Source organism: Palaemon carinicauda, chromosome 4 (assembly GCF_036898095.1).
Source record: "Palaemon carinicauda isolate YSFRI2023 chromosome 4, ASM3689809v2, whole genome shotgun sequence".
NCBI lineage: Eukaryota > Metazoa > Arthropoda > Malacostraca > Decapoda > Palaemonidae > Palaemon > Palaemon carinicauda.
In genome coordinates this window covers 93,034,320-93,062,238 of record NC_090728.1, presented here as the reverse complement: position 1 = coordinate 93,062,238, position 27,919 = coordinate 93,034,320, and the positions used below count along the sequence as shown (strand labels likewise).

Sequence of the window (27,919 nt, the reverse complement as noted above, 5' to 3'; positions counted from 1 at the left end):
GATCCCGTATAAATGTCATGCGGTGAATGTATTGTTAGCCGTCGTTTGTTGATCAACCTGAACTAGTGGGGATGTTTTGGTTGACGAAGCTATCGTCCGGGTTCTTATCATGAATAATTTTTGTCTTTCAAGTAAGTTTCTTGTTGTATTGAGTTTGCGATAGTGTTTGTTTTATGTCATTCTGAATAATGGAAAGTAACTTACAGGCGTCCATGATTCCTGATATCAGTTTCTGAGGACAGAATTACTGGTACCTGGGATGTCTTTACTTTCTAACGCTGATAAACATCCTAGCGAAGCTATTGTATTTGAAATACAGTATATTAAAAGGCATAAGTATTTTAGCTGCAAAAAGTCGGATATCTTATGTAATTTTCAAGTAGATAAGGCTATACCTCATGAGTACGGCTGCAGAAATAATTAGCTTGCCCGTGCACAATCCTTGAGTAAAGTAGCATACACAACAAGACTCCAGCCTGCAGGACATAATATTACGGCTTTTGCTCCTAAATTGATGTTGGTAGGAATTGGAGGGTGTATGTATGATAGCACCCACCAGTATGTATGATTTACTTATAATTTAGAATACGGCAGTGGAAGGGGGTTGATAGCCCCCCAGTAGGTAAGTAGGTGAGGTTAGGGGGGAATTTAGGTTAGTTGATGTCAATTTTTAATCCAAATGGGAGGAACTGGCTGCTGATATACATGGGCTCTGAATTGGGTATATAGTGGGAAAAAGTAGCGGGGTGTATGTATGATAGCGACCACCTGTATGTATTATTATGTCGAACTTAGAATACGGCAGTGTAAGGACACGGCTTGTAGGTTAGGTTAGTTGATGTCCATTTGTAATGAAAGTGTGAGGAACTGGCTGCTGATATACAAAGGGTCCAAAGTAGCCATAAATATTCGGTAAAATTAGTTTAAACCAAACTCGGATATCAGATATGAAAATTTATTTTTTCAAGTTAAATAGTATGATTGACTTATATTTCTACTATAAATAATCAGATTAGAGATACAGGACCTCCCTTAACTACAATAATGAGGTTCCACTCTGGGAAATAGGGTTTTTTTTTTTTAGTGAGAGAATACAGACAGTTGGTAAAATAAGAGAATCTGTCTAACCTTAACACACCAGTCATCTTATTAGAAAATTTACCTTAATCAAAATTGAATAATAGTAACGAAATCCGTTCAAAACACAGTTTTTTTTTGCTAGACTTCTAGATGTATAGAAAATGTGATTTTCCATCCCATTTCATATGGAGTCGAGTTGTTTGTAGCAGTCGTCATCATAATATTATTACAAATACCTTTTTACTTAATTGTGCTTATTTATTGGTTTTTGCTTTGCTGTATGCTCGCTTCACTTGCACGTAAGCATATGCTCTCTGCTCGTATGTTCTGGCAAGTGGACTAGGTTTTGCTACATGCATTAACCCCATGGGCTAGTATTTTGCGATAATTATCAATTATTCAAACTTAAAGGGGTAAATTGGCAAGTATTTTCATAGACATTTGGTTAACCACTTCACTTACCTTTAATAGAATAAGAAGTTGTAGACGAAGTTTGGGGATCAATCTTTTCCTGCAGAAACCTATTGACTACTTCTGGAGTTCCATTGTAATGTCCATGAAACCAGCCAATAACCCCAAAATATGTGAAGCAACCACTGCACGTCTGGACAACAGAATCCATGGCAGTCAACTACTGATACACTGTTTTAGAAGTATGTATGAATTCCAAAGTTGCAGTTAAGTGGATGATCTTGAAGCAAAGTAGCTAATCAGGTTTCAGCCTTTTTATTGTACCCATACTTCATAACTAAAAACAATGGACGATCAGTCATTTTTACCCACAATACATTGACAAAAAACAAAATACCATTAAGAGAAAAAGTAACATGTACATCTTTGGGATAACAGTTAGGAACAATATTCATCGGCAAACATTTCTGTAACTTAATTTGCAGAAGATTCAAGTAACTTTTTTGTATGAATCATCTAAGAGATATGTAAGTAAAACTATAAGGGCACTCCGAAGAGCGCAGACCTCCGCCCCAGCAGCTCATTTCTCTACCTTGTTTCGACCGTGATCATGACCTTCCAAAATTAATAATTTCCAGCTTTTTACATAACAGTTAATCCCTGCAAGTTTCATTACTCTACGGTTAAAATTGGAGCTAGGGAGCTGTTCACAAACAAACACACACACACACAAACAGGGGCTAAAACATAACCTCCTTCAAACTTTGTTGGCGAAGGTAAAGATATTAGGTTTTTGAATTTTGTTGAAACTGTAATAATACCAAATATTCATCACAGATATAAATTATAAAGTAAAACATTAAATTAGAATAACTTAGTGGTTATAATAACTTTGAATTAATTATGAATGGTGCTCTTTTGCTATGATTACAAAAAATAGGGGTGTATGTATGATGACGGTCATAGCCATACCCCATAACTCCTTTATTTTTAAATCTATCGCCAAGAGTAGAGCAGTCAAAGGGGGTTTGCAGGGTGACGTCAACCCCCCGTTAGATAAGTAGGTAAGGACATGGCTTATAGGTTAGGTAAAGTGGTGTTCTATGCATGTGGAAGGTCCTGTCTGCCCTTAAACAAAGGCTCCCAAAAAAGGTTTGCAGATCAGGCATTGAAAAGGAAAGCTCAATTCCATTTTAGTCAGCGATATACAGTAAAGTATGTACTAACCTAAAGTAACTCCATCCAACCTCCCCTATGTTGGCATTTGTTCCGTAACCGAAATACAAACCACGCTATTTACATTGGGTATTACTTTCGGCGTAGCTTAAATGACGAGCCATTAGATTTTTAACGAGGGTTAACTACCCTCTCGCTAGTTAGCGAGGGGGTAGGGGAGGGGTAGCTAGCTACCCCTCCCCCCTCACACACCGGTGAACTGATTCACTTCACTTTTGGCTCGGGTGATGATCAGACCTGTCTGTCTCACCCTCGCATTTTTGACAGCCTTAATTTGTTTGCTTTTTCTTACAGCTTGTGTGCTTGGAAGTTGGCCTCCATCCATCATGCGGAAGTGCCCTGGACTTCCCGACCGCCCTTGTGGAACGTTGATGTCGGCGTTCGAGACCGACCCTCACTCCTTATGTCCATACTGCCGAGGTCAATGGTGTGAAAGGAATAAAATTTGTAGTGAGTGCAGGGAGTGGTCTACCTCCCAGTGGGAGAGGTTTTCCCGGCGACGGAAGAAGAAGTCTAAGCGTGACCTTTCTCCTTCAAGGGCTGCTTTGAAGAAGGAAGGTTCCAAAGACTCTTCTTCCGTTGTCCGAACCTCCTCCGAAGCTCCCACTCGATCGGTCTCTCGCGAGGGGCCGTCGAGTGGTAGCGTAGGCCTTTCTGTTGTTGACCAACCTCGGGGTTCGGGAGAGGGAGTTGCCTCCCATAGCGAGGCAGCTACTCCTCCTCCACCTCCGGGGGAGGATTTTGATGTTGATGATTCTGTGTCTAACAATGATCTGTTGCAGCTTTGGGCTTCCTTGGGGCTTAAGGGCTCGCCATCCAGGGAAGCCCTGTTTGACCTGATCCAGTTAGGTGCAGCTGTCAAACAGTCACCGGTAATAGCAGAGGTAGATCCTCTGTCTATTGTCGACATTGTTGTGGCAGAGGCTTCCGACGGGTCGGGCCAAACCCCTGCTGTTGTTGCTGATGTTGCTGAAGGCTCAGTTCCCCCCTCCGAACATCCTTCGAGGGAGGAGCTGGGTCCAACGGTCTCACCTGCGGGTGATTCTCCCCCCCGGGGAGTTCACTGACGGAGACTCCTCTTTGGAGGACCGACGATGGTGTTGCTGCCCCTCGAGGTCGTCTTCGCCGTAAGGCTCGCCCTCCTCTTCGCCGTCGAGGCCTTCCTTCCCCTTACAAGGGGGTTAGGAGGCGCCTCTTTGGTTCTTTGCCTTCGACGTCTCCCGCAGAGGAGCCTCCTCGTCGTGAGCAGACCGTTACAGCCGCATCGCTAGACCTCTCAGCTGATCGTTCGCGATCACCGACGCCTGCCAGACCTGCTAGCCTTCCTTCTCCGTTTGCGGATGCAGATGCGCTGTGGGCGCCTACGCACCCCGTTTTCCAACGGGCACCGGTCCCTTCGGGGCATAAGGGCTTGTCTCCCACTGAGATTAAGTCCCTTAAGCGCCAGGTGTTACCTGCGCGCCCACGTTCTCCTGCGTGCTCGCGCACTGTAGCGCGCAAGCGCTCGCCTGCTGTGGACCCTTCAGACTCTTCACGCACATCTTCTCGCTGTAGATCTCCTGCCCGCTAGTGCTCGCCTGCGCGTCAGTGCGCTCCTACGCGTCAGCGCTCCCCTGCTCGTCAGGGATCTCCTGTGCGCCAGCTCTCTCCTGCTCGCCAGCGTACATCTGCGCGCCCCGTCCTTGCTGCGCGCCCTGTGCGCCCCGTCCTTGCTGCGCGCCCTGTGCGCCCACATTCACCTGCTCGCCAGCGCACATCTGCGCCCCCTGGTCCAGATGCGCGCCAACGTTCGCCCGCGCGCCCACGATCTCCGGATCTGGCCGCAGGCAAGGAGGCTGCTCCTTTGCCCCCTCGCCGTCGATCTCCTACGCGCCCGCAGACCCCACCCACGTGCCAGTCTTTGCCTGCGCGCCATCGCGCGCACTCTCCGGTGCGGTCTTCTAGACCTGGTCGAGCTCCTGCGCGCCCACGAGAAGTCTCCGGTGCAAGCCCGCGATCGTTCGCCCCTACGCGCCACTTCACCTTCTGGTCCTGCAGCCCATCTGATAGCTCCCGACCACGCCACTACGCGTCAGCGATCTCCAATGTGCCATCGATCTCCAACGCGCCAGCGATCTCCACCGCGCCAGCGATCTCCAACGCGCCAGCGATCTCCCGCGTGCCAGCGCGATCCTTCGCCTGCGCGCAAGCACTCTCCAACGCACCCACGCCCTCACATTGGATCGCTGAAGGTCTCCTGCGCGCCCACGCGTTAACTCGCCTGTGCGCAGCCGATCGCCTTCTCGGCCTAACGAGTCTTCGCTTGCCAATGCGCCATCGCTCCCCTGCACGCCGTCGTTCTCCCGGCCGCCAGCGCTCTCCCCTACAACCGCGCCCACCCTCACCTGCGCGCCCACGCGCACCTTCACCTGCGCGCCCACACGCTCACTCGCCTGCGCGCACACGCGCCCCCGTGCTTTCATCTCCGCGCGCATGCGCGCTAACGTTCGCCCGCGCGCGAACCTGCGATTTTGCCAGCGCGACCTTGATTGCGATTCCCGCCAGGTTTCGCAGCACGGGCAACCTTGCGAGTCCTCGGGAGCGACGCGTACTTCAAGATCATCGTCGCGATCTCCACCGCGTAAGCGCAGAGCAGCGCTCTTGCAGGAGGAAGATTCTTCAGAGAGGTCTAGGCAACACCCTTCTTCTTTTCAGGCAGGCCCTGTGGTATCCACTCCTAAAGATCGCCCGATCCCCTTCCCTCCAGAGGGAGTCGCTGACACCGAGTCTGTCAGCCGTCAGCCTTGGTTCGGGTCTCTGATCAAAGCGGTCGTCCAGGCTGTTAAGCCGGCCCTCGTTGATCTAGGCCTCAAACCAACGGCAGCCTCGTCCCCACTGAAGAGAAGGAAAGGAGTGGACTTCGTGGTAACTTCTCCTTGGGTCAAACTGGCTCCCAAGAAGACCGTCAGGAAGGCCCCTTCCCCTCTTCAGACGGTTTCTCCTTCCCCTGTGGACGAAGCCTTTCCGTCCTCAGGAGAGTCCAGCGAGGTGGGACATTCTCCCACGGCACCAATGGGAGGAACCCCACCTCGAATAGGAGAATCGTCTCGTGTGGGAGCAGCGAGGAGCCCTCAGACTTCTTTACTGGAGTCCTGTATCTCTCCTAGGAGGGAGCCCAAGGACTCGAAGACTGTCCCTAAGTCTTCATCTCGGATTCGACCAGAGCCAGCAAGACCCCAGGAGAACGTCCGCGTGTCCCCCCAAGTAGAGCAGCTGGGGACAGGAGACTTTGCTGCCAGTCCACAAGGAGGAGAGCTGCATGAGTCGGAGCATGCCTTCTGGTAGGTCCTGAATCTGATGAGGCAACTCAACAGGTTCGAGGACCCGGAGACCGCCCCTCGCGAAAGCAAGGATACGGTTCTGGACTAAGTCTACGGCACTCAAAAACCTCCGAAGGCCAGTGCGGCTCTACCCTGGTCCCAGGGGGTTAAGAGCGCCAGAGACAAGGTTGAGAGCCAGCTCTCCGAACTCGCCTCCTCCAGCCGTTCCCCTGCCGGCAACAAACTCCTTCCACCTCCTCGCGTGCAGCAAAGGAGGTACTTCGAGATCATGGGGGAGTCTTGTTTAGCTCTTCCTCTCCACCATTCTGTGGAAGAGCTCTCCAGGGGAATTTCTCTCGAGAATCTCTCCGCCCGGCAGGTTACATTCTCGGCTACAGAGATCTTGAGCCAGGAGAAGGTCGCAAAGTGCCATGCACGCCACTTTGTGGCTGGATGTCTGGCTGGGGTCTCTGGGCATCCTGTTGCGATCCGAGGACTTGTCCAAGGAGAGCACCAGGAAGGCCATGGAGACTTTTCTCCTCTCGGGCACGCTCACCATCGAGTTTCTGGCTCCCCAAGTTTCGAACTTGTGGGCAAACTCGATCTTGAAGCGTCGTGATGCAGTGACCGAGAGGTTCCATGCGAAGGTCCCAGCCTTGGATGTCTGCAGGCTCAGACACTCTTCCATCCTTGGAAAGAGCCTGTTTGAGCCCAAGGATGTGGAACGGACAGCTGAGAGGTGGAGGAAGTCGAATCACGATTCTCTCCTCCAAAGGGCTCTTACATCCAGACCTTACAAGCCTCCAGCACCTCAACAACAACAGCCTCGTCAGTCTAGGACATCGAAACGGGCTCCGGCAGCAAAGGCAAAGGTGTCCAAACAGCAGCCCTTTCCCGTCAAGGACAGGAAGGGCGGGAAGTCCTCCAGGGGAGGCAAGAATCCTAGAGGGAGCGGCCGAGGCCGCAAACGCTAGGATTGGCAATCCTCCTGCGTGTCCACCAGTGGGGGGATGCCTGCAGAGTTGCGCGTTCAGGTGGCAGCAACTCGGGGCCGATTCCTGGACGATCTCTGTGATCAGCCAAGGATATCGCGTCCCGTTCACGACATCTCTTCCTCCCCTGACAGCGAATCCAGTGTCGTTGAGTTCCTATGCCATGGGATCGGCAAAGGGGCTAGCCCTTCGGGCAGAAGTCGAGACCATGCTCTAGAAGGATGCTCTCCAAGAGGTCGTCGACGGCTCCCCAGGCTTCTTCAGTCGACTCTTGTAAAGAAGGGGTCTGGAGGCTGGAGACCCGTCATCGACCTCTCAGCCCTGAACAAGTTTGTCAAACAAACTCCGTTCAGCATGGAGACAGCAGAGGCGGTCAGACTTGCAGTGAGACCGCAAGACTTCATGTGCACACTGGATCTAAAGGACGCGTAATTCCAGATCCCAATCCATCCGTCTTCCAGGAAGTACTTGAGATTCAGCCTAGACAACAAGATCTACCAGTTCAAGGTGCTGTGTTTCGGTCTCTCCACCCTGATATCATCGTGGGCACACAGGATCGGCATCCGTCTCCTTCGCTATCTGGACAACTGGCTGATCCTGGCAGACTCGGAGTCGACCCTTCTTCGACACCGAGACAAGCTTCTGGGACTTTGCCAAGATCTAGGGATCATGGTAAATCTCGAGAAGTCTTCTCTGCTTCCATCTCAACGACTGGTATATCTAGGCATGATGTTGGACACCAATCTCCACAAAGCCTTTCCATCAGACGACAGGATAGCAAGGCTGAGGAGGGTCGCAGAACCTTTTCTCAGACGGGAAGAGCTTCCAGCCCAATCTTGGTTACGTCTTCTAGGTCACCTGTCCTCCCTGGCCCGTCTAGTTCCAAACGGCCGCCTCAGGATGAGATCCCTGCAATGGCGGCTCAAGTCCCGGTGGAGTCAAGGTCACGATTCCCCGGACTTTCTGGTCCCCATGGGGCCTGCGGAACGGACGGACCTTCAGTGGCGGGTGACAGACGAAAACCTACGAAAGGGAGTGGCTCTTCTCGTCCTCCCCCCGGATTTGATGCTGTTCTCGGACGCCTCAAAAGAAGGGTGGGGGGCCCACGTCCTGAACCAAAGGGCCTCAGGCCTATGGTCAGAATCAGAAAAGTGCCTCCACATAAATCTGCTAGAAATGAAGGCCGTATATCTGGCACTTCAGCAGTTCCAACAGTTCCTGGCGGGTCACTCCGTAGTGGTGATGAGCGACAACACCACGGTAGTGGCTTACATCAACAAGCAGGGAGGTACCTTTTCACAACAGCTATCCCATCTTGCAGTAGAGATACTGAGATAGACCGAAGTTCACTCGATTCCACTATCGGCTCGCTTCATTCCAGGCAAAAGGAATGTGCTCGCTGACATTCTGAGCAGAGCATCCCAGATAGTGAGTACCGAGTGGTCTTTGGATCCTCTAGTAGCCAACAAAGTCCTGACTTTGTGGGGTTCCCCGACGGTGGATCTATTCGCGACAGCTTTGAATTTCAAGCTTCCATACTCAAGCTTCCGCTGTACTGCTCCCCAGTCCCGGACCCCAAGGCACTCTGGCAAGATGCCTTCCAACAACGGTGGGACAACATCGACGTTTACGCCTTTCCCCCGTTTTGTCTGATGAGAAGGGTACTCAACAAGACCAGAATATCGGTCAATCTGTCAATGACCTTAATAGCTCTGCTATGGCATCACGCAGAGTGGTTCCCGGACCTTCTGCAGCTCCTGATGGAACTCCCGAGAGAACTCCCTCCTCGACACAAGCTACTCAGACAACCACACTCCAACATCTTCCACAAAGCCGTAGCTTCGCTGCGGCTTCACGCCTGGAGACTATCCAGCATCTCCTCACAGAGAGAGGCTTTTCACAACGAAGTTGCTGAAAGCATGTCTGGACACCTGCGAAAGTCATCTGCAGGGGTCTACCAGGCAAAGTGGAGAGTCTTCTGTGGTTGGTGTCGTGGAAGGGGTATCTCTCCACTCGATGCCACTATACTAGCAATAGCGGAGTTCCTCGTGTATTTGCGGGAAGAAATGCGCCTTTGTCTCGGCTGTGAAAGGCTATCACTCAGCCTTAAGTCTTGCCTTCAGGCTCAAAGGAATGGACATTTCCTCCTCGCTGTAACTTTCTCTACTCATACGAAGTTATGAACTTACCTGCCCTCAGTCGGAAGTGAGACCTCCTCCATGGAACGTGGTTCGAGTCCTCAGGTCTCTTAAGAGACCTCCTTTCGAACCATTACGCCAGGCTTCTGATCGCCACCTGACTTGGAAGACGGTGTTCCTACTTGCTTTGGCCTCGGCTAAGCGAGTTAGCGAACTTCATGGTCTCTCGTATGACATCGCCCATTCAAGGGGATAGGGGGAGGTAACGTACAGATTCGTCCCTGAGTTTGTAGCTAAGACTCAAAATCCAGGAGTGCTAGACCCTCGGTTCGACACTTTCCGGATTGCGAGTCTCCGTTCTGTAACAGATGACCCAGACCATCTCCTACTGTGCCCAGTAAGGAGTCTGAGGCTCTATCTGAAGAGAACAGCTGCAGTTCGTCCTCGAGTGCAAGCTCTGTTTGTGAGCACAGCGAGGACGAAGAGGAGGGTCACTAAGAACACCATCTCAGCTTGGATTCGCAGGGTCATCCACCATTCCCTGAATCCAGACCCTCCTCCGTCACGTCGCCCGAGAGCACACGATGTCAGAGGCATTGCTACATCCCTGGCATTCAAGAGAAATTTCTCAGTGACGCAGGTTCTACAAGCTGGGGTCTGGAAGCGTCAAACGACCTTCACAGCCCACTACCTGCAGGACGTGACCCACAGGAGGCTCGATACGTTCTCTATCGGCCCTGTGGTGGCTGCACAACAGCTGGTCTAACCTCAGGCTCCTTAATGGACAAGTAGCAGAAGGTTGAGGGCATTGTTACCTGGTTTTAGTCTGAATGAATGAAAAAGTATGTCTGGCCCTTACTCTTTTCTTCATCCTCCCCTCTCTTGGGGAAAGCAGTATCCTGGGTTCATTGCACAGCTGACCTCAAACCACTGCAGGTAAACCATGCTTCCTTGTGTTCCGAGTATTAATATAATATTGTCGCGTCCCCCATACTCTGACGAGGTGGTATTTGGAACGTCCTAGCCTAGATTTCCATCTAAAGGACTTCAGGTCAACTTCCTAGGACAAGTCACACTTCTTTCCTTCACATACTAGCTTATGTAGGCCGCACGTTCCTTGCGGAGCGAGGAACTTGCGAGGTGCAGGGTCTCCTTATCTCGAGTGCTACACACTCGGATCCTGAGTCCCCGGGCAAAGCCAAAGCCAGTAAGGTTGGGACTTACCACCCTACCTAAGGGTTGAGTCACCCCATGTAAATAGCGTGGTTTGTATTTCGGTTACGGAACAAATGACAAATTCGGAGTTAATTTGTATTTTTCCTAACCATACAAACCTTAGCTTTTTACACATACTTGCCCGCCAGCCCTGTCCCCTGTGAAGGCCTACCTCTAGGGAAGTGAATCAGTTCACCGGTGTGTGAGGGGGGATGGGTAGCTAGTAGTAAACCCTCGTTAAAAATCTAATGGCTCGTCATTTCAGCTACGCCGAAAGTAATACCCCATGTAAATAGCTAAGGTTTGTATGGTTAGGAAAAATACAAATTATCTCCGAATTTGTAATTTTTCAATATTAAACTTAGCCGGTGATTATATAAGCTGCAGCTCTGCTGCCCGACAGAAAAACTCTACGTTCAAAATACGCCAGCGATCGCTATGCAGGTAGGGGGTGTACATCAACAGCGCCATCTGTCGAGCAGGTACTCAGTACTCAATGTAAACACAGAACTCAATTTTCTCTCTGTCGTGCCACCGGCAAGACCTACTAAATTCGCTGTTGCTTACTGGATGGTTTTCACATATTTGGTGAAGTACACATTTCTAGTTTTGAGCTTTCGCTTTGCAGACGTTATCTTCAATACATCCTTGCATTCTTTTATTGATTTTGGATTATTTGTTGACGACTTTGGATAGATTTTGAATTCCCCTTTGACTACTTCAAAATGGCTGACCCTTCTCAAGTCCCTAAGTTTAGGAAATGTAATGCCAGGGACTGTTCAAGGCGTCTTCCGAAGGCCTCTATCGATCCTCACACCGTTTGTTCCAATTGTCGGGATAAGACCTATCAATTGGAAGATCGATGTGAGGAATGCGTTGGGCTTTCGGAATTCGATTTCATCGAATTCCAGAAATACACACGTAGGCTAGAGAGAGATAGAGTCAGGAGAAGTTCATCTCGCTCCGTTGATATTTCCTCTCCTCATGCCCCACAACCTATTCCTTCCCCTGTAGTGGTTGCTCCTGATCCCCCTTCTAGCACTCAACAACCTTCGATGGCAGATATGATGCGTGCCATCCAGGCTCTGGGTGAGAGAGTCGAGTCATTGGCGAGTGACCGTAACCAACTCATGGCAGACGTCAAGGAGTTGAAGTGTAAGAGTGCTGTGGGTAGTGACAAAGTGAGTGGTAGTGTTGTGGAAAGTGTTATAGATAGTGTTGCGCTTGAGGGTTCGTCTGTTCGTGCCTGTCGTCCTCCCAGTCCGGGACCTCTTGCAAGCTCCCAAGCCCAGGGGAGAAGCAATGTCGTACGACCAAAGGGTTCGAGAGGCTTTAATCAGCGAACAGACGTTCCCTCCGTGGTTTCGGGCGTATCTAACCAAGATCGCCCCACCCACACGAAGACGAGAGAGCCCATTTATTCCTCGTCTGCGGAAGAGGTTTCTCGAAAGAAACCATGGACCAAGGTCTCGCGGCCTCTTAAGCGTAAGTCGGTCCCTTCCGCGCAAGTCCAACGGCCCAGTTGTAGCCACTGGGTCAGTTTGGACTCGCTGCAGTCTTCAGATGACTGCACACCTCCTAAGAGAGGCAAAGCGGTACCGCATCAGGCAGTAACACCGTCTGTTGCCGCACCTGCTACTGTAGTCCCTAAGTGGTCGTTGCTGCAGACCATGCAGACACAGTTAACGTCATTAATGCAGGACTTTCGTGCGGAGAAGGTTGACGCTGCACCAACCTCTAGCCTACAACCACCCACGGTTGTGCGTCCAGTGGACGCTGAGGCTACCTTCTCCCGCACTCCAGCTGTGAGAGTCCCGCCACCCATGCGTTCCAGTGTACCCTGCCAGCCGCATGTTGACGTTCAGCGACGCACGGAACCTTCCGTTGACGTTCGCGAGTTACAACAACAACCTAAGTTGTTTTGTTTTGACGCGGTGCGTCAACCTCCGCAACCCAGTGTGGTTACCACTACTCGCCCACAGCAGACTAGACAGTCAGGAGTAGACGTTTTGCGCCCCCGCGCTGCTATGGTTTCTGCCAGTTCACAGACTGGGCAACAGTTCCATGACGTTGCGTCCGGTTCAGTCACGCATGCACCCGTGCTTCCGGACTCAGCTGACCAGCCGATTCCTACTCCTTTGCCGCTTCCTCCTCAGTTTTCAGATGATGGACTCTCTGATGATGACGACGCTGCACACATTGACGACCCGCATACGGACATCGACGAACCCAAGACCATGCAACCCTCCTTGGACTTTAGGAAAGTTCTTGCACTGTTCAGGGAGATGTATCCTGATCAGTTTATTTCTGCGGCCCCACGCTCTCCTCCATCTGAGTTCGCTTTAGGCACGCAGTCATCCGCGCCTGCCTTTACGAAGCTCGTCCTCGCCCGCTCGTCTAAGAGAGCTTTACGGGTGTTGGGAGAATGGATGCAGTCCAAAAAGCACCTTGGGAAGACAGCATTCACGTTTCCCCCTGCGAGACTCTCTTCCAGATCGAGCGTCTGGTATGCCACGGGAGAAGTTCTCGGCTTGGGAGTTCCTGCCTCTGCCCAGGGCGACTTCTCAAGTCTAGTAGACTCTCCCCGCAGGCTAGCCATGAGACGCTCTAAGATTTGTTGTTCTCCTTCAGACTTAGACCATCTGTTAAAAGGAGTGTTCAGAGCCTTCGAGGTTTTTAGCTTTTTGGATTGGTGTTTGGGAGCGTTGAGCAGGAAGACCTCCCCTTCTGACAAGGAAACTTCCATGCTCATTATGTCCTGCATGGACAAGGCCATACGTGACGGATCCAGTGAGCTTGCGGCTTCGTTCGTTTCCGGGGTCCTCAAGAAACGGGAAAACCTTTGCTCGTTCCTGTCAGCTGGAGTAACACAGTGTCAGAGATCGGAACTTCTTTTTGCTCCTCTCTCAAAGTGCCTCTTCCCAGAGGAATTGATAAAGGAGATTGCTACCTCCTTGATTCAGAAGGACACCCATGACCTAGTTGCGTCCTCTGCCCGCAAAGCCACCCCTTTGCCTACCGTATCTAGACCCAGGATGGACACTCCAGCGTCCAGATTCATTCCGCCCTTTCGTGGCAGAGCCTCCAGCAGAGGAGGTGCTCGTGCCGAAGGGAGACGCGGGAAGAAGAAAGGTACCAAGTCCTTTAAAGGCAGAGTCTGACTGCCACCTTCTTCAGACAGCAGTGGGAGCCAGACTCAAGAACTTCTGGCAGATCTGGGAGAAAAGGGGCGCAGATGCACAATCTGTGAAGTTGCTAAGAGATGGGTACAAGATCCCGTTTGTCCGCAAACCCCCTCTAGCAACGTCTCCCATCGATCTCTCTCCCAGGTACAAAGAGGAAGACAAGAGGCTAGCCTTGAAGCAGGAGGTGTCTCTCTTGCTACAAAAGGGAGTGGTAGTCAAAGTCCGGGACCATCAATCCCCGGGCTTCTACAACCGTCTCTTCTTAGTGGTAAAGAAGACAGGAGGGTGGAGACCGGTGCTAGACGTCAGTGCGCTGAATGTCTTTGTCACAAAGCAGACGTTCGCCATGGAGACCACAAAGTCAGTTCTAGCAGCGGTCAGAAAGGAAGACTGGATGGTCTCTTTAGACCTAAGGGACGCATACTTTCACGTCCCCATCCACCCAGAATCCCAACCTTTGCTGAGATTCGTTTACGACAAGGTTGTCTACCAATTTCGAGCCCTGTGCTTTGGCCTAAGCACGGCTCCTCTTGTTTTTACGAGGCTGATGAGGAATATTGCCAAATTCCTGCATTTAGCGGATATCAGAGCCTCCCTCTATTTGGACGACTGGCTTCTAAGAGCGTCTTCCAGTCGTCGCTGTCTGGAGAATCTAAAGTGGACTCTAGATCTGATCAAGGAATTGGGTCTCCTGGTCAATATGGAAAAGTCCCAACTGGTCCCATCCCAAACTATAGTTTACTTAGGGATGGAGATTCACAGTCAAGCTTTTCGGGCTTTTCCGTCGACCCCCAGAACAAGTCAAGCCCAGGTATGCATCCAGAACATGCTAAAGAAGAAACGTTGTTCAGTCAGACAGTGGATGAGTCTGATAGGGACGCTATCATCCCTGGAACAGTTCGTTTCGTTAGGGAGACTACACCTCCGTCCCCTGCAATTTCATCTAGCTGTTTACTGGGAAAAGGACAAGACGCTAGAAGCGGTCTCGATCCCCATTTCCGAGAAGATGAAGTCAACACTGACTTGGTGGAAGGACAGTATCAACCTCAGAGAGGGTCTGCCCCTGGCTGTTCAGACCCCCAACCACATTCTCTTCTCGGACGCATCGGACACGGGCTGGGGTGCGACACTAGACGGTCGGGAATGCTCGGGAACGTGGAACTCGAATCAAAGAGCGTTACACATCAACTGCAAGGAGCTACTGGCAGTTCATCTGGCCTTGAAAAGCTTCAAGTCCCTCCTTCAAGACAAAGTGGTGGAGGTGAACTCGGACAACACCACGGCCTTGGCGTACATCTCCAAGCAAGGAGGGACCCATTCTATGACGTACGAGATCGCAAGGGACCTCCTCACCTGGTCAAGAGATCTAAACCTCTCTCTAGTAACGAGGTTCATACAAGGCAATATGAATGTCATGGCGGATTGCCTCAGTCGGAAGGGTCAAATCATCCCAACAGAATGGACCCTTCACAAAGATGTGTGCAAGAGACTATGGGCCACATGGGGCCAACCTACCATAGATCTCTTCGCAACTTCAAGGACCAAGAGGCTCCCAATATATTGCTCACCGATCCCGGACCCAGCAGCAGTTCATATAGATGCCTTTCTGCTGGATTGGTCCCATCTAGACCTTTATGCATTCCCCCCGTTCAAGATTGTCAACAAGGTACTGCAGAAGTTCGCCTCTCACGAAGGGACAAGGTTGACGTTGGTTGCTCCCCTCTGGCCCGCGAGAGAATGGTTCACCGAGGTACTTCAATGGCTGGTGGACGTGCCCAGAACTCTTCCTCTAAGAGTGGACCTTCTACGTCAGCCACACGTAAAGAAGGTACACCCAGACCTCCACGCTCTTCGTCTGACTGCCTTCAGACTATCGAAAGACTCTCGAGAGCTAGAGGCTTTTCGAAGGAGGCAGCCAGGGCGATTGCTAGAGCAAGGAGGACATCCACTCTTAGAGTCTACCAGTCGAAGTGGGAAGTCTTCCAAAACTGGTGCAAGTCGGTATCAGTATCCTCAACCAGTACCTCTGTAACCCAAATAGCTGACTTCCTATTATACCTGAGGAAGGAAAGATCTCTTTCAGCTCCCACGATCAAAGGTTACAGAAGCATGTTGGCAGCAGTCTTCCGTCACAGAGGCTTAGATCTTTCTAACAACAAAGATCTACAGGACCTCCTTAAGTCTTTTGAGACCTCGAAGGAGAGTCGTTTGGCTACACCGGGTTGGAATTTAGACGTGGTACTAAGATTCCTTATGTCAGAAAGGTTCGAGCCACTACAATCAGCCTCCTTTAAAGATCTCACTTTAAAGACTCTTTTCCTCGTTTGCCTAGCAACAGCTAAAAGAGTCAGTGAGATACACGCCTTCAGCAAGAACATCGGATTTTCATCTGAAACGGCTACATGTTCTTTACAGCTTGGTTTTCTAGCCAAAAACGAGCTACCTTCTCGTCCTTGGCCGAAATCGTTCGATATTCCAAGCCTTTCAAATTTGGTTGGAAATGAACTAGAAAGAGTCTTATGCCCTGTTAGAGCTCTTAAGTTCTATTTAAGACGAACTAAACCTTTACGAGGACAGTCAGAAGCTTTATGGTGTGCTATTAAGAAACCTTCTTTACCTATGTCAAAGAATGCAGTTTCCTATTATATCAGACTGTTGATACGAGAAGCTCATTCCCATCTGAATGAGGAAGACCATGCTTTGCTGAAGGTAAGGACACATGAAGTTAGAGCTGTCGCAACTTCAGTGGCCTTTAAACAAAATAGATCTCTGCAGAATATAATGGACGCAACCTATTGGAGAAGCAAGTCAGTGTTCGCGTCTTTTTATCTTAAAGATGTCCAGTCTCTTTACGAGAACTGCTACACCCTGGGACCATTCGTAGCAGCGAGTGCAGTAGTGGGTGAGGGCTCAACCACTACATTCCCCTAATTCCATAACCTTTTTAATCTTTCTCTTGAAATGTTTTTTATTGTTGTTTTTTGGGTTGTCCGGAAGGCTAAGAAGCCTTTCGCATCCTGGTTGATTTGGCGGGTGGTCAAATTCTTTTCTTGAGAAGCGCCTAGATTAGAGGTTTTGATGAGGTCCTTTAGTATGGGTTGCAACCCTTGATACTTCAGCTCCTAGGAGTCGCTCAGCATCCTAAGAGGATCGCGAGGCTCAGTAAGGAAGACGTACTTAAAAAAGGCAGAGTAATTGTTCAAGTCGACTTCCTTACCAGGTACTTATTTATTTTATGTTTGTTATTTTGAATAACTGCTAAAATGAAATACAAAATACTTAGCTCATAATAATGTAAACAATTAATGCTGGTCTCTACCCACCCCCCTGGGTGTGAATCAGCTTATATAATCACCGGCTAAGTTTAATATTGAAAAATGTTATTTTTATTAATAAAATAAATTTTTGAATATACTTACCTGGTGATTATATATTAAAGGACCCTCCCTTCCTCCCCAATAGAGACCCAGTGGACCGAGGAGAAAATTGAGTTCTGTGTTTACATTGAGTACTGAGTACCTGCTCGACAGATGGCGCTGTTGATGTACACCCCCTACCTGCATAGCGATCGCTGGCGTATTTTGAACGTAGAGTTTTTCTGTCGGGCAGCAGAGCTGCAGCTTATATAATCACCGGGTAAGTATATTCAAAAATTTATTTTATTAATAAAAATAACATTTTTTTGTTAACATTTTGTAGTACGGAGTGTTACTCAGTTAATGGTATTTACAAATATGAGTTATAGGGTAGTTTAATTTCATGCTAAATACATGAGCCATATATTATACCATTTTCACTATTATTGGTGGCGCTGGCGCAAACTGCTTCTTTTTGTATTTTCTTACCTCCATGTTTAAACCAATCATGGAGGATCATGGTGAGGAAATAGGTCTTTTAGGTGGATAAAACTAGGATAACGAATGTATTGAACATGCACCAATAGTAGATATGCATAAATCACAATAACCTAGGGTGGCATATCCTCTTCCTTACCATAGAAATTCTAGATCCTGAATGTGACCTATAATGTATCACTTTGTAAACCTTTGGTAAAACATATAATCCTTACTTGCCATAAATATATTTGTATCTACGCATACAAACCATCGTCCTTTACATAGCAGAATGGATAACAGCAAAGCTGGAATGTGGCAATTGAAAATTATAACGATGTGACAACAACCAACTGGTAGTTACCTACTGGTAGTGGGGAGGTAACAGCCCCCCCCCTCCCCCCCTCCCACCTTCCTCAATAACAGACCACTTTGATATCAGCCATCAGTGAGAACAGACATTCCCACTGACTGTAATTTTGACAAACTTAATTTTTTCTTTTTCTTTTCTAGCAAGTTTATGAATTGTGTGTTTTGATGGGGTTTTCGGCAGAGCTTGTATACCTTAATGTGCAAGGCAAGTAATTCTTTGCCTCTTATACGTTAATGCAGAGGATTCTATATCACCCAAATATCCCTTTAGATGTGTCCCTACTTGGTAATCTATGGGACTGGAATTTGAGACCCGTTCAAATTTTAATGGTCCCCTTTCAACGAAGAGCGTCTTCACTATTTCCTCACCTTTGGAGTCATCCTTGAGGTTGAGGCTCGCCTCGACGTTGTATACTTCCCTTCTCTCCTCTTCTGTCAGCCCCTCTGGAGGCTGTTTGGGCGAGGGGGTCCCTCAAAATTTGACAAGCCTCTAGGTAGGGAGTCCTTCCTTCATGGTCTCCCAGGCACTCTTCCCTTGGGAGGTGCCAGTCTTCACTTGCCCCTCCAGAGAATCTTATTCTGGTAAGGAAATACAAGCTTCTTCGACTACGTTCTTCAGCTCTTTAAGCTCCGGGCTTTGTCCTTTCAGGAAGACTCCTCCAGAGCACACTAGCTCCCGGAGCATGCTCGCAAGGCTGCTTTAGTAAAACCATTTAAGGATTGGACTCCAAGACCATTTCCAGTGTTGCTGATTTTCCATAATCTGGCTGACTTCACTTCACTAAGAGAAGTGGAGGAAAATTACAAACTTGGAGATCTGTCATATATGTTGCCACATCTTCACTTGGGTTAGCCCATTGTGACCCTGACAAATTGTATAAAATGGGTGGGGGTAAGCTTCCGTATTCATTGTCTCGCACAGTAGGCTTTCATAAACAGCATGGAATATTCCCCGTGCCATATCTTTCAACCTGGAGAACGAGAAATGGCACACAACATCTACCAGTTTTTAAAGGGGAAAAGGGAATTGTTAAGTTTGGAATCGATCTAGCAATCGAACATTCCGTAGATGCAGTGAAGATATAAAAAAGATGGTGAACCGATATTTGTGTCCTAACTGGAATACAAACCACGCTATTTAATAGGGGTATTACTTTCGGCGTAGCTGAAATGACGAGCCATTAATTTTTAACGAGGGTTAACTACCCACACCGCTAGTTAGCAGGGGGATAGGGAGGGTAGCTTGCTATCGCTCGCTTTCACACCTGTGATTGAGCTCACTTTGTTTTCGGCTCGGATGGTGAATGATTGTTGATGTTTTTCATCCTCGCCGACTTTTGGCAGCCATTAACGCCATTTTGTTTTCTCTTAGAGTGTGTGTGAAGTTAACTTCTGCGACCATGCGCACCTGGCCTGGACTCTTCAGCTGCCCCTGTGGAACATTTATATCAGCGGTCGAGACAGATCCTCACGCCCTTTTTCCTTCTTGCAGAGGCCAACGGCGTGATAGTGTCAACAAGTGTAGTGAGTGTAGGGAGTAGTCTTCCTCCCAGTGGGAGAGGTTTTCGCGACAGCAGAAGAAGAAGTCCAAGTGGGATATTTCTCCATCGAAAGGAGAAAAACCCATGGCCTCTTTTTCCCTTCCTCTGAAGCTCCCACTCGGTCGGTCTCTTACGAGAGACCGTCGAGTAGTAGCATATACCAAGTTATTTCTGACCAACCATGGGTCTCGAGAGATGAGGTTGCTTCCCCTAGCGTAGCAGTACCACCTCTCCTCCTGGGTGAGGCCTTGTCACTAACTTTCATTTTTCAGGTTTGGTCCTTCTTGGGGCTCACGGGTTCGCCCTCCAAGGAGGCCCTGCTTCAGTTCATCCGCATGGGTGCTTGTGTTAAGCAATCAACATTGCCGTCAGAGGTAGATCCCCTGACTCTTGTCGGCGTTGTGTCAGAGGTGTCTCATGCGGCATCACCCATCTCCTCTGCCACTCCAAACTCCACAACTGTAGCTGCCGGCTTAGTTTCCCCCGTTCTTGACCATCCTCCTAGGGGGAAACTAAGTTCATCATCGGTCTCTCCTGCTAGTGTTTCTCTCCCTTGGGGAGCTTCACTTACAGAGACTCCTCTTTGGAGGACTGCTGACGGTCAGCTTGCTGATCCAACGGCCCCCAGAGGGCACATCCGTCGGAAAGCTCGCCTTCCTCGTCGCCTTAGAGTCTCCTTTCACCTGCGGTGAAGAAGTGCCTCTTTGGTTCAACGTCATCACTGCAGTCCCCTGCAGAGGATCCTCTAGACCTTCATTCATCCATCACAGCACCTGCAACCAGTCTTGTGACTTCGGTCCTGGACCTCTCTGCAGATCGTTCGCGATCTCCTTCGGTGGATGGTCGTCCTTTTAAAGAACACGTCTACCATCCATCCAACAGACCTGTCGACCTTCCATCGCTGTTCCTGTCACCTGTTGAGCCTATTATAGCTCCTCCAAAGTGTGTAACTGAGCGCCATCATTCTCACCCTGCGCACCACGCCCCCTGATCAGCGCTCACCAGCAGCTCGTCAGTCAACGTTTCGGCGCACCTCTCATCCTGCTTGCCCTCACAGATGGCAGCAGCCTCACGCACTTACGCGCCATCAGTCTCCTGATCTTTAGCACTCTCCTGCTCGCCATGCGCACACGCACCCACGATCACCTGCGCACACACGCCCAAGGTTGCCTACGCGCCAGCACACCACAGCGCACTTGCGCTCTCCTGCACCTATGCGCCCTGCGCCCACGATCTCCAACGTGCCAGCACTCTCCTGCGCGCCAATTCTCTATTGCGCAATAGTGCGCCAGCGCTCTCTTGTGTGCCAACATGTGCGCCCTACATCACCTGCGCACCAGCACTCTCCTGCGCACCAACAGAAACCTGTATGCCATCACTCTCCTGTGTGCAAGTCTGTAGGTGAGACAACAACCACGTTGCCGCCTTAACCTGTGCGCCAACTTTTACTTGCGTGCCAGCGCTCGCCAGATAATGTGCCCTTACCTGCGCGCCATCTTTCTCCCGCGCGCATGAAGAGAGATGCGCACGTGCGCCAACACTCTCCTCGCGCGCGAGCACGCGCACCAACAGGCACATCATCCGACAAGGTCACCATCGCCTCATTCCCCTCCCCGCAAGCACATACCATCGCGCATTGTGGGAGAAGGGAAACAATTTCATGCAGAGGGGTTTAGGCGAACCCACCTATTACAGTAACTCCTCCTAGGGAACCTTCGGTCCCTTTCCCTTCAGGGGATCTGTCTGACAGTGCGTCTGTCAGCCAGCAGCCCTGGTTCAGTGCCTTAATCAGAGCAGCCATAACCCAGGCTTCCAAGCCTGTCCTGTCTGATCGCTCATCAGAGCGACCTATAGCTCTAGATCTAAGGCACGGAACCATGGCTTCCTCTATCCTTTTGAAGGGGAAAAGAGGAGTTTTTGACGCGGTCACTTCCCCGAGGGCGAAGCTGACTCCATGCAGACCATCAAGGAGTTCCTCTTGTTCCTCAGACAAACTCTCCATCCCTGTTGGACGAAGATCTCGCGTCACCTAGGGAACCACGTGAAGAGAGACTCTCCCCCATCGCACCAATGGAGGAAATCTCTGTTCATGCCGAGAGTTCCCCGCACTCTGAGAACAGAAGGGACATGCCACACACATCGATGTTGTAGTCTTACCTCCTTCCCCGGAAGGAATCCAAAGACTTCAAAACCCTGCCGAAGTCCTCCACTAGGGCTAGAATGGAGCCAGCCAGCCTCTCAGGGAATGTCCGCGACTCTCCCCCAGTAAGATCGCAGGACTTCATGTATATGATGGATCTCAAGGACGCATACAGTACTTCCAGATCCCAATCCATCCGTCTTCGAGTAAGTATCTAAGAAGGCCTAAAGGCATTGCCTTGAATTTGTACACCCCCATTCTGAGCTGAAATCCTTGGTAAGGTCAGTAGTGGTGGGAAATGGCAAAGCGCTTGGAGGCATCTTGAGATCTTTAGTGCAGGTCCAATTCTCTTGGTGTAGTAATTGATGGACCTGGTTTATGGTCGTCATCTTGAATGGTTTGCATCTGGTGAGATTGTTGAGGCGAGACATGTCGATGATCACTCCTCTCTCCAGGGTGATTTTCTTTGGAACACTAGATAAATTGCCCTGGAATTTTAGGAACTTACACCTGTCCATGACTCCTCTCTTCATCATCTTGCTCATAAGGGAGTCGTTGCATTATCCTGTGATTTCAATGATACCAAATACTTAAGCATTAAGGTAAAAAATATCTTTAGATATTTTCTATTTTTTAAAAATATCAATAAACTGTTGCTGTCCTTTGGTGGCGCCGGCTGTCATCCTTCAAGGATTAATAGTGTACTCTGAATACCACAAAATGGTGCCAGCAAGGAAGCCCATATGAACAAAACTAATTATAACACTGAAATAGGCTGCTACTTAGATTTATTTTAATTTTACTCCTAGGAATTTATTGATACATCAACATGATTGTTTTAGTCAAGGTCTATTGTTTATTATTCTAAGGCTAATAACAAAAACCCTTGTAAAATGGACACAAATTAGGGGAAGAGGGACTAGAGGAAGGTACTTATAACTGGAAAGGGATGTAATTGACAGATAATATGGCCAAACTTGTGAATCACTAAAATTAAACTAAACATAGACAACCCCCTCTTAACTGAGTGTTGACACCATAAGAAACATCCATAACTATGAATATTCTACCCTAGAAAGGATAAAACTGAACATAGGTACTGTACTTAACTATGCTTGATAACGCAGCTGTGTGACACATGCATTTCAAAAGGCCGACAAACAGGTATAACATATGTTGACTGCAAGTCCTATTGGTTCATTTTAAAATTCTTGCACCCTTACCAGTGGTTTTTAAGGTGCCATCAAATGCAAATTGAAAAAAAGTAAGAGTATAATGAGAGTGACAAGCTGGGAAAATAGGTCTGCAGAACTTCGAAATTTTATGTTTGTGGAATCTTTGGCGATACGGTATTTCAAAAGCATAATCAAACAAGTCCATGTGTTCCTATGCATAAACCAACTTTATGAAAATTTGATTTTTAAGTTAAAATTGGAATATTTTTTATCAGAAGAAGAGGTAAAGGTAGAAGTCTGTGTGAAATTTTGATATTTAATATTCCATTTGCTTAGACATTTTATTTTGTATTATACTACACTTTCATACTAGTGCTTGAAATGGTCACTGTGTTTATAAGAACTTGTAAATTCTGTTTAATATATTAAATGAACATGAAACCCTTATTAATGTTGAACTTCCTTTGTTGCAGAATTTCTACAGTGCTCTAAGTGTTCAAGATGTCTACGTCTCGTGCAAATTTCCAGCTGTTTCCTTCAGTAAAAGAGAGGAGTGATATATCAATGCATTATTTAAAATATTTTTAGTCTTAGATGTTACTTTATGTGGTTGCCTTTTAGGAAGTTACAGATGTTGGTTTTAGAAGGGCCACAGTGCTTTTGTATAATAGTTTCCTGTATCTAATTCCTTCCTTAGTTACATGACTGTGAAACTTGAAATAATGCAAGCAGAAGATAATGACCCAAATTGTACTAGAGCTTCTGATATGTCAGAGCTCAATGTAATGGATTTTGTTGAAACAGAGTACAAATCAGATAATATTGAAGATATAACTGTAGACAACAAGCCAAGGAGAAAAAGCCAAAGGAAGTCAAAATTTCCAACACGGTATGAATTTGATGATTTTGAGGATGGATCCAGAGTATCCTTTTATACAAGCTCTAAAAAGTGCCTTCAGAGAAAAAAAAGAAGTTCAAAAACGTCTACGTCTGTTCAAGAGCACGTTAACAGTGATAACCATTTATATCCATATGCTTCAATGATGAAAGTTCTTTGCGATGAGGTTGGGAAAAAGAAATTTGAGGAGCCTACGACAGAAAAACTTTTCAAACAACTTGATCATGCCAATTTATACTATCCATATTCTTCCCTCCTACAAAGGCTACATGATATTGCAAAAAGAGATTTTGACAGCATTTCATCAAGTGTCGGGGATGATTTTGTAAACCCCACAGAAAGTGAAGTGTCTCAGGTGATGAAGACTTTTAAATTTAGATCCAGTACACTAGGGCTGGATGATTCACATCAGCCTGAAAACATGGAAACGAATGATTTTGAAAGGACATATAGCACCATTCTTCTAGATTTAGTTACAAAACATAAATTGCAAGAAGAATCACATTTAGATAGTAGAACTGCATATGGAATAGGAAAAATTTTGAAAATGTGCATGTTGGGTATACCAGGAACTAAGTCATCAGAAGGATTGAGTTTTTCTGTCCTACTTCAGAGGTTATCATTGTTAGCAGAAAGAGAAAATGCTCATGACTTTGAAAGCAAAACTGGAAGTAAGATTTCCTTAGAATCTTCAGAGTCATCACTTGAAGAGGAAGAAGAAGAATGGAGACCAGCATCTTGCATACAATTTAGTAGCATTCCAGATGTGCAGATAGAGCATAGTAAAAGGAAGTCTGTAAGAAGAAAAAAGCCAGTATCTCGGTTTGATGCAACTCCAAGTAAGTATCAGTGGAAGAACAAACACCATATACAACCCAGTTGTAGGTCTAAGTCCCTTTTGGAGTTAATATTAGATAAAAGAAATGACGATACAATTCAGAAAGTTAGGAACAAGAAAGCAAAGGAATCACTGCTTCGCTCAGAACTTTTAGAGAGAATCAAAGATAAGATTAATAGTCGTAAAGTTTTTTCCCACATGATGACAGATTCTTGTGAGAATATAAATGATGATTTTGGAAATGACAGTATGTCAGAGGGAAGCCTAGATGAGCAAAGAATAAATCACTATGGGGAAACTACTTCAAGGAAAAGAGAAAGCTCACTCTTAAAGGAGTACCTCTTAAAACCTACAGATGAGGAAATTTCTTGTAAGAGTAATTCTGATATACCTATAATGTCTGAAAATAGTTTCTTGTTTAGCAGATTATTACAAAACTTTGAAATAGTATCAGATAACCACTTGCTTGGTTATCAAGAGGACCTGGAAGAAAATGTAGGTAGCAGTATATTAAGAAAGATGCTCATTGAAAAGGGAAAGCCTTTACCAAACTCCACAAGTGATGATGAAGCACACGATGTTGAAAACTTCAAACCTATTGAGCATATTAATCTTAATTCATTGCAGTCAATTTTATGTGAAACATATGAATATAATTCTGAAGAGGAATTTCCTGTTGTCAAGCAGGAATTGAAATGTGAAAATGATGGATCTGAATTGAAATTAGGAAGTGATGTAAAAAAAGAAGGCAAGTGCAGTGCTGATCTTGCCAACTATCTGGATTTGTCAGTATTGGAGAGCTGCTCTTCTAGTGACCCAGCAGATTTGAACCCTGTGTGTAAAATAGAATGTGAAGTAAAGTGTGAAGAAGAATTTATGGAGGAGGTCTGTGAGTGTGATATTTGCCATCTGCCATTATCATCAAGTGTAGATCTTGATAACCATAAATTGCTCTTCCACTATAGCAAGGAAACAGAACCACAGACTGCTGGACCTACTTGTATACTTTCACATGGAGGTGATATTCTACAGACAGGTCTATTCCAAGAAAAATTACCGGCCTGATTTTTGGGCTTAAATACAGTTTTTATTAAGCTTCCCACCTGAAGAGATAATGAAATGTTATTGTAAATAGGTGTGCACTGTGCAGTATGTACAAATAATATATTAAAATCTATTTATGTTATTTTAGTATTCATAGATTTATATGATATAGAGTATGCCTTACATCAAATATGATAGCAAATCAAGATTTTACAGTATTTTAAAACTTTTTATGTGTAGTTTATATTAGACGTTAAAAAGTCCGTCCAGTAAAACACTAGTGGAAAGGGTAATTAGGTTATTGTACAGAGCTTCCCGTTTTTCAATATTAAACTTACCCGATAATCATGTAGCTGTCAACTCTGTTGCCCGACAGAATTCTATGGAGGGATACGCCAGCTATCACAATACTAGAAGGGGGTGTTCTTACCAGCGCCACCTGTGGCCAGGTACTCAAGTACTTCTTGTTGACACCTCCTCAATTATTCCTCTGTCGTGCTTCTGACAAGACGTTCTGGGATACGCTTATGTTCTTGGAGTATTTTCACGACTTTGGTGAAGTATTTCTCTTTGATTTCGGCTGTCGCTTTACTGGAAACTTCTATTTTAGCTTAGTTAGCTTTTGGAATTTTTATATTTGTTTATATTCGACCTTCCTAATAGTAGGCGGTCTTTTCTTGGTACCGAAGTTAATTATCGTGAGCCCGTCATTTCGGTTTTACCTGTTAACATATTATGCTATTTTAAGGTCTTTGAAAGAATTTCTTTGATAGTCTCGTACTTTTTCAAAGTTGAACTAACGTTTTGTTTGTCTCGGCAGTTGTTGACGTTCAGAACGTTTCAACTTGCACTCTATCGTTACGATAGAGAAAGAATGTTCACGGTTTCACATTGCAGTAAGAGTAACCGTGTCTAGCGTTTTGTTCATTCTTTCTTAACTTAATGGTTTTGATCCTAATAAGGAACTTTTCTTTTTGGGAAATATTTCAGTTTTTTTCCTTTAACAATAATATGTTTTAACGATATATATGATTGGGCTCTTCTCTCAGGTTCTAAGTCAAGAGAGAGAGAGAGAGAGAGATAGAGACGGAGGGAGAAAGAGGATAAACGTTTCCCTCAAGCCTGCCAGGCGTACGAGTAACGTCGTTATCGTTTTGCTCTTATCCCTAGTCTCTTTAGGGGAAGAAACTAAACGTTTCTAGAGTGATCTAGTGTTTAGTCTCTTTCCAGCCACTGAATTTTCTTTCATTAGATTTTTCTGTTACATTGTAATTCTGTTTTCGCAATTACTAACTTTTGAGAAGGATAGAATTGCGTGTTTCAGGTACAAACCACTTAAAGTTTCGAGTTCAGTGAAATAAGTGCAAACAGAAATCAAAGTGATAAGTGATTAGCGCAAAGTATGTCAGTGTTATGCGTGAGGGTACTTTTGTGCGCGCCAGTCGTCCTCCCAGTCCGGGACCTCTTGCAAGCTCCCAAGCCCAGGGGAGAAGCAATGTCGAAGGGCATAAGGGTTCGGCAGGCCTTGATCGGCGCACAGAAGTATCCTCGGTGGTTGTGGGCGTGTCTTACCGAGACCGTCACTCCCACCCGCAGACGATTGAGCCCTTATTTTGCTCGTCTGCAGAAGAGTTTTAGAGGAGAAAATAAAGGCAGAGTTACGCTGGTCTCAGGTCTCAAGACCTCTTAAACGTAAAGTCCAGACCTATGCCAGACGTACGAAGTAAAGTTCAACAACCCGGCTGCACCCGTTCAGCCTGTGCTGCACCCGCCTGCACTCGCTGCACCCAGTCGCAACACCATCTGCCAGGCGTACGATGTTGTGGACTCTACTACAGTCCATGCAAGCACAGCTTTCGGACTTGATGCGTGAGTGTCGTGCTGAGAGTGTTGCACCTCCTGCACCTGTGGTGCACCAACCTCCTGCACCCGTTCAGCCTGTGCTGCACCCGCCTGCACCGGTGGTGCACCAACCTCCTGCACCCGTTCAGCCTGTGCTGCACCCGCCTGCACCGGTGGTGCACCAACCTCCTGCACCCGTTCAGCCTATGCTGCACCCGCCTGCACCGGTGGTGCACCAACCTCCTGCACCCGTTCAGCCTGTGCTGCACCCGCCTGCACTCGCTGCACCCAGTCGCAGCTCCATCTGCCAGGCGTACGATGTTGAACCACTTTCGGAGTTTGCTGTTCACAGTGTTGTTCAGCCTCAGCCTTCTTTAAGGCAACCCTTGCTTTGGGATCAGGAGAGTTACACTCTTCCTCCTCCTCCCCTTGCTGCTCCTCCAGTGGTGCAACTCTCGGTTGGGGTACAACAACCTCTCCCCTCCGTGAGTCTGTCTGCTCAACCAGCGCTGCACCGAGTTCAACCCTCATCTAGGCAAGCTCATCTACACCATGCACTTGCGCCTCAGGAGCCTCAGCTTGCTAGAACTTTACCTTGTTCTGCGCAGCCTCAACCTTCTCATGCTCCACTCATCTCTCAGGAACAGGAACGGACTACTCCGCCTCCGTCCTCCGCTTAG

General features: G+C 47.6%; 1 protein-coding gene across 1 annotated transcript; it reads left to right on the top strand.

Annotated features, from left to right (window-relative positions):
• Positions 1 to 25,722, top strand: LOC137639134 (uncharacterized). The gene is made up of 2 exons (XM_068371444.1): positions 1 to 131; positions 23,091 to 25,722. The coding sequence occupies exon 2, from the start codon at positions 23,319 to 23,321 to the stop codon at positions 25,416 to 25,418; it is 2,100 nt and encodes a 699-aa protein (XP_068227545.1). The 5' UTR covers positions 1 to 131; positions 23,091 to 23,318; the 3' UTR covers positions 25,419 to 25,722.
• The last annotated feature ends 2,197 nt before the right edge of the window (positions 25,723 to 27,919 follow it).